The sequence below is a fragment of the Neolamprologus multifasciatus genome, chromosome 12 (genome assembly GCF_963576455.1).
Source record: "Neolamprologus multifasciatus chromosome 12, fNeoMul1.2, whole genome shotgun sequence".
Taxonomy (NCBI): domain Eukaryota; kingdom Metazoa; phylum Chordata; class Actinopteri; order Cichliformes; family Cichlidae; genus Neolamprologus; species Neolamprologus multifasciatus.
The window spans coordinates 11,477,327-11,489,344 of NC_140450.1; the positions used below are offsets into that span (position 1 = coordinate 11,477,327).

The 12,018-nt window shown below is 37.6% G+C and overlaps 1 protein-coding gene across 1 annotated transcript; it reads right to left on the bottom strand.

Moving 5' to 3' along the window:
• Nucleotides 1–203: 203 nt before the first annotated feature.
• Nucleotides 204–10,222, bottom strand: plpp5 (phospholipid phosphatase 5). Its single transcript, XM_085180695.1, has 8 exons — nt 10,045–10,222; nt 8,334–8,474; nt 8,130–8,238; nt 6,901–6,991; nt 6,723–6,786; nt 6,511–6,635; nt 5,883–6,053; nt 204–4,275 (listed from the first exon to the last, which is right to left on the bottom strand). Exons 2-8 carry the CDS (start codon nt 8,402–8,404, stop codon nt 4,106–4,108), a joined length of 801 nt encoding a protein of 266 aa, XP_085036821.1. The 5' UTR covers nt 8,405–8,474; nt 10,045–10,222; the 3' UTR covers nt 204–4,105.
• Nucleotides 10,223–12,018: the final 1,796 nt, after the last annotated feature.

A 12,018-nucleotide genomic window follows, 5' to 3' on the forward strand; every position in this document is an offset into this window, starting at 1 on the left:
GTCACCACCTGAATCTGATTTACACACCCTAACGTCTGCTAAACTATCCACCCACCAACTGTCCATTACCCTGCGAAGTCATTACTTGAAATACATTAAAATAATTTCCAAAGAGCAGACTTGTTTCTATATTTTTGGCAACCAGCAGAACTACATGCTTCAGTTTGATTATAATAGGTGAAAAACTACAAAAAGAGAGGTGGTACAGGTTACAGTTTTGATTAGAGGTTTAAAAATCTGAATTATTACCACACACAATATGTAAATACATACAATGTCCAGGAGTTTACCTCCCCATACATCATCTACAAATACTGGTGCCCCATAATTTGATATGCACATGCGTTTTAACCTCATTTATTAATCATCCATCATCACATACAAACTCAAAACCAGGACTGCTGACTCCAAAGAAAACATGGAAAAGACAAGAGATCATTCAGTGTCATGGGGAGATTCATTAAAAGCATCACAACACAAACAGCACATAAGCATAAGCAGAATGAGCTGTACGATCATGACATGAACAAAGCAAACAGGAAAGTCTCAGCAGAATCCCCCAACATCACTCTGAATGCCCTGAAATTACATAAATTAATAGAATGGATGGAAGCAAAAAAAATGTGTGAAACATGCATGATTTTATGAAAAAGCAGCAGCCTAATGACCTTTTTTTTTTTTTGCCTTAAAGGGACAGTTCACCCCAAAAATCGAACTTAGATATTTTTCCTTGTTTATTCATCAAGACAATTCTAGTACGAGTTGGTCAGATTGGGAGAAATCAGCTGTAGAAATGTTTTTGCCTTTAGGGTGCTTGAATCCTGTTGCTTAGAGTTCCTCAAAATACATTTTAAAATTCAGATTTTTCTCTTTTACTATTGACATTTAGCCCCATCTTATTTAAGATTATAGACAGCACTATGGGCTGGAGGAAAAATTTGTATGTCCGACTTCAGGGTGAGTCATACCTTCAAAGTTTACCCACAACTTTGCTCCTATTTTCATCCTAACCACTTCTAAAGTTACAAATATTAAAAATTCAAGTAAACTCCTGCATTCCCCCAAAAGTAAACATACTTGTACACCAACCCCAAAACATCTGTCAAAGAAATTCAGATACTATTTCTCTCCTCTTGTCTCATTTTTTAAAAAAATTGACATTATCCACACACATCTTCACTTTTGACTCCACCAATAATTAATCCACTGAGTAAAAGGAAATGACACGTTTCTTTCTGAGGTTAAAAAAAAAAAATGCAGCATGCCATATTCACTGTGTAGTTTGTTTACAAGTGAATACACTGGAAACAATCAAACAAACAAAAAGTAGATCCAGGAAGAAAAAAAAAAAGAGGTTACATGACAGAGAGCATACACCATAACATGCAGCATACACTTCATTCATGAACTGAGAGGAACATAGTAAACAAAGGCACAAAAATTATCTGCTTTCTTTATGCCAAGTTTGGTCTGTAACCACTGAGATCCAGCTGCTTTTATGCTTGGGTTAACCGTGCAAAACTTTGGCCGGTTCAACACACAAACAGAAAAAAAATATACATTAAATAAATAAAAACTCAAAATACGCCCAAACCACAAATTGTAGCGTTAAATGTCTCAGATTACGATCGATGAGTTTACATGCTGGAGAGAAAAACCTGGCCAGCAGGAGCACTGGGAGGGTAGCACCATCGCCTGGAGAGGTTAAAACAGTACCTACAGTACCCCATCTACAGTAAGCCTGAGAAGACTCGTTTAACTCGCTTTACAGTTACGGTGACTTGGAATAATGTGATTGGCTGAGCTGTCCTGTTACACCAGAGATGATTTTATCATTTAAAGCAAAGCAGGCACTGGAAAAACTGTGAGAAGCGTAAAGCAGCACTGCTACATCAGGATGTTAATATCGTGGAGGACTTTTTACAGAGAAGTTGTTGTTTTTTTAAATCAATAAATGGAAACATTGAACATATATTATAGGAAGACAGAAAGTTTTAAAGCATTCGATAAAGTAAAAATAAATAAGCGTGATCAATGTGTTTTACGTGAACTTGGCTTTAAATGCAAGAGGAGTGCTTAGTTATTTGCACTCATGAAAGTTCATTTAACAGAATCAATTGGAGGTGTTATATACTTTTAATCACTAAACCCAATATATGCTCAAAACCAAAACAAATACTGTTTTCCTCTGTGCCACAGAGCTTCACTGTTGTCCAAAAACTACTGGAATGTTATATGTGTATTCATCCGCAGCTGAAAATAGTCCCTATTAATTGCACTTTTGTTTTAACAACAGTGCTTTTACCTATAATTATAGGTTTTACCTATAAAGTATTGACCTTTTTTCAAAGTTTTACATCATCAAAGCATCAAAACACCACAGAAAAGATGGGAAAGTCAAAGTAATATTTAACTCGTTGTTAGCTATGATTTAATCACGGGACCAGCCAACATCAAGCCAGGCTGTTTAAGCTGAAAGGCCGTTGCTGCCACTGCACTTTATGGCAGCATAAAGTTAGTTTCACATTCTTAATTTGCAGGTATAACAAAGACAATCCTGTGTCTTTACCCAATTCCTTATCAAAAACAACAAAATTTTACCACAAAGTATCTTAGTGTTGTGATATGCTATAACAAGCATCACGACAGATGCAGTTTTACCCAGTAACCCCAAGAGAGACATGGTCTGGTGGTCAGTAGCATCTAAGCTCAAAGGTTCCATTACACTGGGTCATTTAATCACATCTTACTGTCTGTGTCATCATGTCATATCATGCTTCTCTGAGGTTTTACTAGGTGTGTTTGTGCTATTTTGATCTGTGAACAGACAGGACAGTCAAGGACTTTGACCCCTAACAAGCTGATGTTTGCTCCCAGTGTTTGTTTAAGCCTGAGCCAGCTCCAAAACCACAAAGACCGAAACAGATGGTGAAAAATCCTCAGGCATTGAGTTTCGATTCTTCTCACCAGAGGAGGCGTCTATGCACAGAAATGAACCTCAGAGTGCAGTTAGCTTCCCTTTAAGCCTCAATCCTGCTTCTTTACAAAGTTGCAAGTTTACAAAACAATCACAAAGTGATTCTCACATGAGAAACTCTTTCACAGCAGCTGAGCCAGAGACTGATGAGTGGTGGACTGTTTGTACAGTGGCTGTGTAGATAACCTGCTCAGCTGTTGTGAGTAAAGTATGTGATCTATAGGCACAATACACAGAGTGTGCAGAGCTGGGCTGGATAACAGAATCATGATAATGAGAAATCCCATCTGTACCCAGCAAACATTTCAACACTGAATAACTGTCACAGCAGAATTTTCAGACATCAAGTCACAGTTGAAAAAATACATGAGGTTACCGGACATCATTGTTGGACTTTCTGGTAAGAGAAAGCTTGTGTTCAAGATTTCTCCTTATTGATGAGAATAAAACAAAGAAGTGTCTCGAGAGGAGGAATCAGGAGAAAAAAATAATCATGTCAAGTGTGACCTCTTTCTTTTCCTGAGCGTTCCTGAGTCTATGACACTGACATCGAGGACAGGGAGGGGATAATTGTAAAAGTTCAATGCATAAAGTTCACTGTGCCACAAATGAAATACAGTTTAGATGCAGAAAACTGTAAAAATATAAAGTGTTTTTGCAGTAACCCGATTTATTATTCCTCACTTTGCAAGAGGCTGTCTGACCTTGCCTCTATTCTACGTTGAGACAACACTGACATACGTCTGTCTACGGTTTAGTTTTTGTGGTCGTACTGCGACCTCTTTTGACCTGGGAGATATCATCCGGGTTTCGACCATGTTTGCTGGGTAATTACGGGACTAGAAAGACACCTGCTAATGTGCTAGTGTAGCTCTCAAGGGTTTCAGAAACAAAGTAGGAGAAAATTTGAATTGGTAATTGATGCAAATTCATTCCAGAAAAGAAACCGTGTATCATGTCTCCCTCTACAAAAAACCCCCCCAGAGAATACATTGACAATGATTAATGATCAACTTAAATACCGATATGCTGCCCAGCCCTAAAGAGTGAAAAAACAGTATTACATGGATTACTGTGCAACTCAGTTTAAATGACACCAGCAAAGAGGAAAATGCAGTTACAGCTTTTCTACATGGGCAGGATGTAGGTGGAGTTGGCCAGCTTGCGCTCCTGTGCGGCAGGAACAGTCTCTCTGTGACGCAGAGGTCTGTGGCAGTCTGGGTCCCGAAGGGGAGGGTAGTGCTGCCTGTAGCACAGCCAGGCAAAGGCGAGACCCAGCAGAGACCCCACCAGCACATCTGCATAAAGGAGACACATAACAACACAGATAAGAACTTTTGCTAAATTAGTCCCTTATTTACATTATGCACTATTATACACGATTTATGGGTTAGGTTTTTTTGTTGTTTTTTTAAGGGAAAATGGACATAAGTAACACAAGCACCTGGGTTCATCATGCAAATGTGATAAGTTATCCAAACCTACCTGGCCCTGTGTGAAAAAGTCATTGCCCGTAAACCTAAATTGCCACCCTTCACAGCAAGAATTGCAATCAAGCATGTATGATAACTGACAATTAGTCTTTCACATTGCTGTGGAGGTGATGTGCCCCACTCTTCTATGGAGAATTGTAATTAAGTCATAGGTCATTAAGTCATTAACAGGCTCCTCATCATTGAAGGGTTTTCAGTGATGAGGAGCCTGTTTAAGGTCATGCGACAGATATGAATCAGATTTAAATCCAGATTCTGAGTAGGTCATTCCAAAACCTTCCTTTTTTCACATTTTCTGATAGAGAGCAGAATTCATGCTTCCATCAGTTGCAACAAGTTGTGAAGGTCTTGACGCAGCCCCAGACCATCACACTACCAACACCATGTTTTACTGTTGTTATGACGTTCTTTTTATGAAGTTAGTTTTATTCAAGATTTAATGGGACTCAAAAATTTCAAAATCACGACTGTCACAGAATATTTTCACAAAAATCTTGGGGATCATCAAGAAGTGTTTTTGGCAAATGTGAGACGAGACTTTGTGTCCTTTTTGGTCAGCATTGGTTTTCTCCTTGCCAGAGACATCCTTAGATGTTTTTCTGGGTTCTTTTGTGACCTTCTTCAATGAGTCATTGATGCAATCTTGGAGTAATTTTGGTAGGCTGGCCACTCCTGGGAAGGTTCACTGTTCACTGTTCGCCAAGTTTTCTCCATTAGTGGATAATGGCAAAACAAAGCAAATACATGTAATATGTAACAAATTGTAAGAAATAATTTATGATGGATAGGGCATAAACAGAAAGAAAAAGTGTTGACTCTGAGTTGCTAAATAGTGGAAAGGGGGTGGGATTAAATAAGCTTATGCTTCTTCCTAATTCTTTTTTAACATGTAAGTTATTTATAAATATTATTGTCTTGTTTTCCTTTTGTTTTGTTTTGTTTGTCTATTTTTTCTCTGTTCTTGTTAGACTATTTTAACATCATTCAAAATAAAGATACAATACAATACAATGGCTCTCAGCATCATTTGCTGGAGTCCCAAACCATTACAGATAGTTTTGTAACCCTTTCCAGACTAATAGATGTCAATGACTTTGTTTCTCAGCCGTGTCTTCACTTTGTCAGACACGTTCTATTTAAGATGTTGTTGTTTTTTAATCAACAGGTCTGGCAGTAATCAGGGGTAGGTGAGGTAGTGAACTTGGCATTCAAAAAATGTGGTCAGTTAATTCATAACTTAACAAGGGGCTAATTACATTTTCCCATACAGACAGGTAAGTCTGGATAACCTTTTGCCTTCATAAATAAAAGCGTTTGATAGAGATTCGTCTTTAAAATAGTACCCAAAATTTGTCAGCTAAAAAAGCCAACTACTTATTTTGCAGTGTTCAGACCAAGCAAATTTAACAGACCTTGCCAGTGGTGTTTGTAGTCGCAGGTTCTGGAGAGGGCGATCACAGCTGCAATGAGTAAAGGAGTGAGGAAGGCACACAGCCGCCACGCTCGGCCTTGGCCTGCTGCTGTGAAGCAGCGCAGCTTTCCTGCAATGTAGAGCGCTGTGAAGCCCAAACCTGCAAAGGCAACTGCAACCAAAGAGAAAGAAACGGAAGGGATGAAATAGAGCCAGAGGAAGTTTTATGCTACAAAATGGGAAATCAGAGCTGAAATTATAGCACTGCGCTGAATCCCCACCAGTTAATGATGTGGTCTGCACTACTCTGCTGTTAAGAGGCTGAAAAATCTCATACAGTTCCTTTTCTTGAAAGGGCAGAGAGACTTCAGCTGCGGAAGTCTACCTCACTGAGATGTGTAGTTGCATTTCTGATTTTTTTTTTATGTTCATAGATTTAAGGCAGTACTATAACTCAAGCATGAGTCTAACAATGAAATAAGAGCCTAAAGGCTATTACACACTTGGATACATGTGCATTGAGATATACGCCCCCCTGCCTCACTCTGTGCCTCCATTTACTTTTCTTGTTGCCTGCTGATGAAAATGTACCAGCTCTGCAGCCATAATTGACCATAACAGCCTCTTACAGGAAGAATGCCCGCTGGGAAAGCTCTTTCTGCCTTCCATGATGACATCTGGGTCACCACTGCATCGCAGCTCCAGGTTCATCTGACCGTCTGGGAAACAGCGGTAGAAGAAGTCTGGTCGTGGCCTGAGGATGTGACACAGAATGAACGTGGAGGACAAATGTGGAGCTTCTGGTTAAATTTGAATGTGCTATGTAATGTAACATGCTTACCTGCCAACTACAAGTTTGATGACATTGGTGAAAACCCCGTTCAGCACTAGAGTCAGAGTCACAGCTGGATGACAGGGGGAAACAGAACTGAATCATGAAAAAGATAAGTCAACTCAAAAAGCCAGCCAACACATTTAAATGCGACAAACCAAAACGCTCTTTTGCACGAGTTTCCTACCCAGTGAGGCTTCCTTCAGATCACCACGCTCCGACTTATTAAGGAAGGTGAAAGCCAGGATTACAATCAGCGGGGTGCAAACCGCCACACTCTGTAACAGATCAACAAAAGAGGAGATCATAACAATAATAATTGTAAATCCTCTCCATCTGAGACTGGACACACACACACACAAAACTCTCCACAGATTCAATATTAAAATGTCTAACGTTACAGCAGTGAAAAGCACATTTACAGCCTCTATGGAAAGTTTACGCCTTTAACAACACCTGCTGTATGGTGGGTGATTTACTTATAACTCATAAATATGGTTACTGGTAGAATTTAAAAACATGGGGCTGTTTTTGGGTATATTAAACTAGATTTCTCCACTGTTAGACCATTTTCAAAATCATATTATTGGACATATCAAATACCCCATTGTGCAGTACAGCTTTCGTCCTATGCTGATGTTTTAGGACTCCTAAAACTTTCAGGATAATAGACCAGCCGTTTTTAAGGAAATCAAGACATCTGCTCAGACCATAAATTGGAAATTAATAACCAGGGTTTACCCAGGTTGCAATGGGTCAACATGTTTATTTTGACTATTTATGACAAAAAAACAAGTATGCAGTGGATGTATGCAGTTGTACTCTGGAGCTCTTACAGCGCAGCATTTATCAGGAGTGGATTGCAGAGGTCTGGGTAAACTTATTTCTTCTCCACACTCCACACCTCTAAAATTTTTGAGCCAGTTTATCAAACTTCTCAAAACTCCCCTCTGGAGTCACAGGGGGACTTTACGATTTTGTCCACATGTTGTACTTGTTTAAAATGATTTCCCCTTTTACCCTGTGAGAGCTCAGTCACACTCAGTAATTAACATTAACATACATTAACTCTACGTCATCAGAACAAACAACGACTGTAAACAAAAGATTTACATGATCATATAGCTATGTTCTTGATGTGCATCAAAACATATCCAAACTAAAAAGACAAGATGTTCATTTAATATGTAAATTAACCATCATGCGGTTTAATTTTGAAGCTAATAAAAATCCAGAGAGTTATGATATATTATGAATATTTTTTCTCACAGAAATATGAACTTATGGGAGTTAAGGTCCTAAAAAGAAACTTTACAATGATCCTACAAAACAGCAGAAAGTTAACGTGTTCCAATAAAGTACAAAAATGACCAGAGGGATTTTATTTATTCCAGTTTATCAAACAGCTATACTCACAAACATAAGAGAGGTGGGTACATGGTCCCTCTCTACGCGGTGGAATTTATACAGCCACATCTCCTCTGCCTGGATCTCACGGTAGAAAGGAGGAAGCTGCTCCGTCACACTGAGCAAAGCACAAATGGTGTTTAGGTGGTGTTTGCCCACAATAAAACAAAATGCTTGCATTCAGATGTTGTGCCTGTCCCAGGGATAACTTACAGGAACACCACCAACAGCGCCAGCCGGATGGAAATTTCCGACAGGAAACCACGCAGCAGCCTCCTCTTCATTTTGTTTCTCGGAGTGGACGTCAGTCAACAGCAAACATCTTCACTCCACCATCTTTTAACTTAACTGGGACTAAAGACAATGGAGAGCTGAGTTTTAGTTTTACTTTAATTTAGATGTTGAAAGAAAAACAATGAAACCTAAATGATGAGAAGATTATTGATTTTTTTTTTTTTGGTAGATGGTTAGAAGATAAATAGTTTCAGTGATTTATGCAAAATACTTTAGTTATAAGTATGTGCATTACAAACAGCTGAAGTTATTCTGCTTTATTCTGTTGAGGTGGTTCAGTTATTTCCTGGGCACCTCCTGGTGATACTGGTTAATATTTTGGGCTGTAAGTCTAGTTTTAACCTTAACATCTACAGCCAATCACCTGCCTCCATCTCCCCTTATCCTTACTATCCTCCTCTGTCACACCAAATTTCCTTAACTACACCCATGAAAATTCCTTTAAAGTATTCCTCTTTTCCTCCTGCATGGCAGCTACATCTTCAACATCCTTTGTCCAGTATGGTCACTATTCCTCCTCTGCAAATGCCCAAATCATCTCGGCCTAACCCCTAACTTTATCTCCAAACACTCAACCTGAGTTGCCCCTCTGATGTACTCATTTCTAATCCGTTCCATCACTCCCAATAAAAATCTTAACAACTCTACCACCTCCAGTTCAACCACCCGTCGTTTGAAATTAAGTTAAAAGATAACTCCGTTTACCAAAATGAGGGCATGAAACGTCACACAAAAGATAACAATTCCAAGTTTCTCAAAATAATCACTATTAAAGCAAAGCAACTTACATTATTTATACATCCTATATACAGAAAAACAGCAAATATAAACGCCGTACTACAGTAAATATATGGAGCCCACTAAGTCCTGTAAGGTGATATTTTTTTTTATCTTATTACTTGTTTGATTAAGATAATCACTTGTTCGAAAAGAGATAAATAACTTGTTTGCACAAGATAAAAACCGTTGTGTAACTTGTGTCCACAATAAAATGCTCTCAAAAGCCAAATAACTTGATTTGCACAAGGTTAAAAACAACTCTATCTTAAGGGACTCCATAAAAATGGGGTGTATGTAAAATGATCTTGACACTTAACATCTGGTGTTGGTCTAAAGGAGGAGAAAATAATCTTGTAATCTTAATAAATACATGAGTGCACCGTTCATTTGAAATAACAGGCAAAACGATGTCAAATGCGCCTATTTGAGCTTATTATTTAAAAAAAAAAATGCAAAAATAAAATAAAATTGATAAATCCCCCTCTTTACACATCGTATGTTCGCACAGATAAATATAGGTAAAGATAAAAAGGCAGTTTACATCAGTATTTACACTGACCACGTCTAAAATCTGGCATAGAGGCCAACATGCTGCACCTGTGCCCTCCACTTCCAGATGCTCTATATATTAAAGAGGTTCCATTTGACCAGATATAACATAAACGCATTGAATTATGATGAGTGCCGTCGGTACAGAGGAAAATGAAATAAAAATGAGCTTTATTTAAGTGATCTGTACAAAGTATACATTAGCAGACTAAGCTAAGCTAAGCTAGCAACATCTGTCACCATAGACATCTGGCCGATTTCCGCGTTGTCAAGCAAATTAACAAAAATTAACACTACTAACCTTAAACCGGAAGCTGTTCTTTACCTCTTTATCCTCATAGTTTAATGTTCTTGTAACATAAAGCAGGCCACTAACTCTTCTGTGTCTACCGAAGGTGTAAGTCGAGCATTCTTAGATTTGAGAGAAACAGGGATGTCACGGAGGAGGAGGAGGAGCGCTGCGTGAAGCTAACGAACACCGCGCGCGCGTCTGGTGTGAGCTGTCAAAATAAAAGCCTTAAAAAATTAAAGTGTTAAGTTAAATGCGGCTAAAAGTCCCGTCGTACTCCAGATAGATAGATAGATAGATAGATAGATAGATAGATAGATAGATAGATTCAAAAAAGCGAGTTGTAGTGAAGAACTGTGTACATTTTTTAAAAAGTATATTAAAAAGATGGCCAGCAATTATAAAACTGAGGTATGGTGTTTTCGATGGACAATTCTTTTTTTGCTGTTTTGGTTTTGGTTTTTTTTTTTTTTTTTATTATTATTTTTCGTTTACTTTTTTTCGGGTGGGGGGGTTGTTATGGAATCAGAACGATGCCACCTTGAAACGAAACCGAAAAAAATATTGAAACCGAAAAAAAATATTGTAACTGAAATAAATGTACTGAAAATTCTTGTATTGAAACCGAAAAAAAAATTGACAGCGAAAAACAATTAATTGAAACTGTAATTATTTTGTTTTCGCTGTCAATTTTTTTTTCGGTTTCAATACAAGAATTTTCAGTACATTTATTTCAGTTACAATATTTTTTTTCGGTTTCAATATTTTTTTCGGTTTCGTTTCAAGGTGGCATCGTTCTGATTCCATAGGTTGTAATGTACTCATGATATAAATGCTTCACGATGATCCACGTTCGTTCCAAAGGAGTAAAAACATTTGCTTGATGTTTTGTAAACCGGAAGTTGTCGTAGATCAGTTTTTTCTGCTTGACACGTGGGATGCAAGAAGCCACGTCACGTTACGAATGGCCACCTAGAGGTTACAGAAAATGTCTGCATGATTTATTCAAATCAAATCAAATAACTTTTATTGTCACATCACATGTACAAGTACACTGGTACAGTACATGTGAGTGAAATTCTTGTGTGCGAGCTTCACAAGCAACAGAGTTGTGCAAAAATACAATAACGTAAAACAAGCAAAATATAAGAATGGCTAAATCTGAGACTAATAAATATATGTACAATATATAATTGTAAATGCATTACTGGATGTGTATACTAAATATGTTTTCCTACGTGTGTGTGTGTGTGTGTGTGTGTGTGTGTATACATATTTTACAAATTAAATAGAGTAAACAATAAAATATATAAAAAATATACAAACATTGCCTAAATGTTTGTTTCTTTACCGCTGCGTCTTCGTAAAATATTTCACTTTTTGCATAAGTTTATGCACCACTTATTAAATACTCATCCATTCAAAGCTTCCCAGTTTATATTTCTAGGATTTTTATGTGTTTTGCCTGTTAATATGTTTTTACTGCACATTGAGGCAGGAGAAATGGCATTTCACTCATTGTATGGTTGTCCCGGACCAGTTACCAAGAAGGTAAAGTTCATTAAAATACACACTTATAAATAATTGCCCTGATAATTCTCCAGAGCAAGATTAATATAAGTAAATAAAACTAAGCAGAAACTTAAAACTAGGTGTAAACTAAAAATGTTTTTATTAACTGAAATAAATATAAAAAGTAGAATTTTGGGAATGATGAAAATGATACAGCATCCTTACAAAACAAAATAAAAATGCTAAGGAAATGTCATAACTTTTTGGTCTTTGTGACTTTGGTTAAATCTTGTTATCAGGCACCAGCCTGATTAGGGTTGATTGAGACTTTATATATGTATATAACTGAGAGGCTTAAATCTGCCCCTTACAAACACTCCAGTCTGGGTCTTCATATCAGATACACAGAACCTTAGATGAATAATGACAAATTTGCCAAAATAAAGAAGCAGTATTTGGACAGACTTAGACACA

What these genes read in the sequence shown, in the direction of transcription:
- plpp5 (XM_085180695.1), bottom strand. Translation starts at nt 8,404, where the DNA reads ATGAAGAGGAGGCTGCTGCGTGGTTTCCTGTCGGAAATTTCCATCCGG. An exon ending in TCTGAAGGAAGCCTCACTGG is followed by an intron (nt 6,787 to 6,900) that starts GTAGGAAACTCG and finishes CCTGTCATCCAG; the next exon opens with CTGTGACTCTGACTCTAGTG. An exon ending in TCCCAGCGGGCATTCTTCCT is followed by an intron (nt 6,054 to 6,510) that starts GTAAGAGGCTGT and finishes CTTTGGTTGCAG; the next exon opens with TTGCCTTTGCAGGTTTGGGC.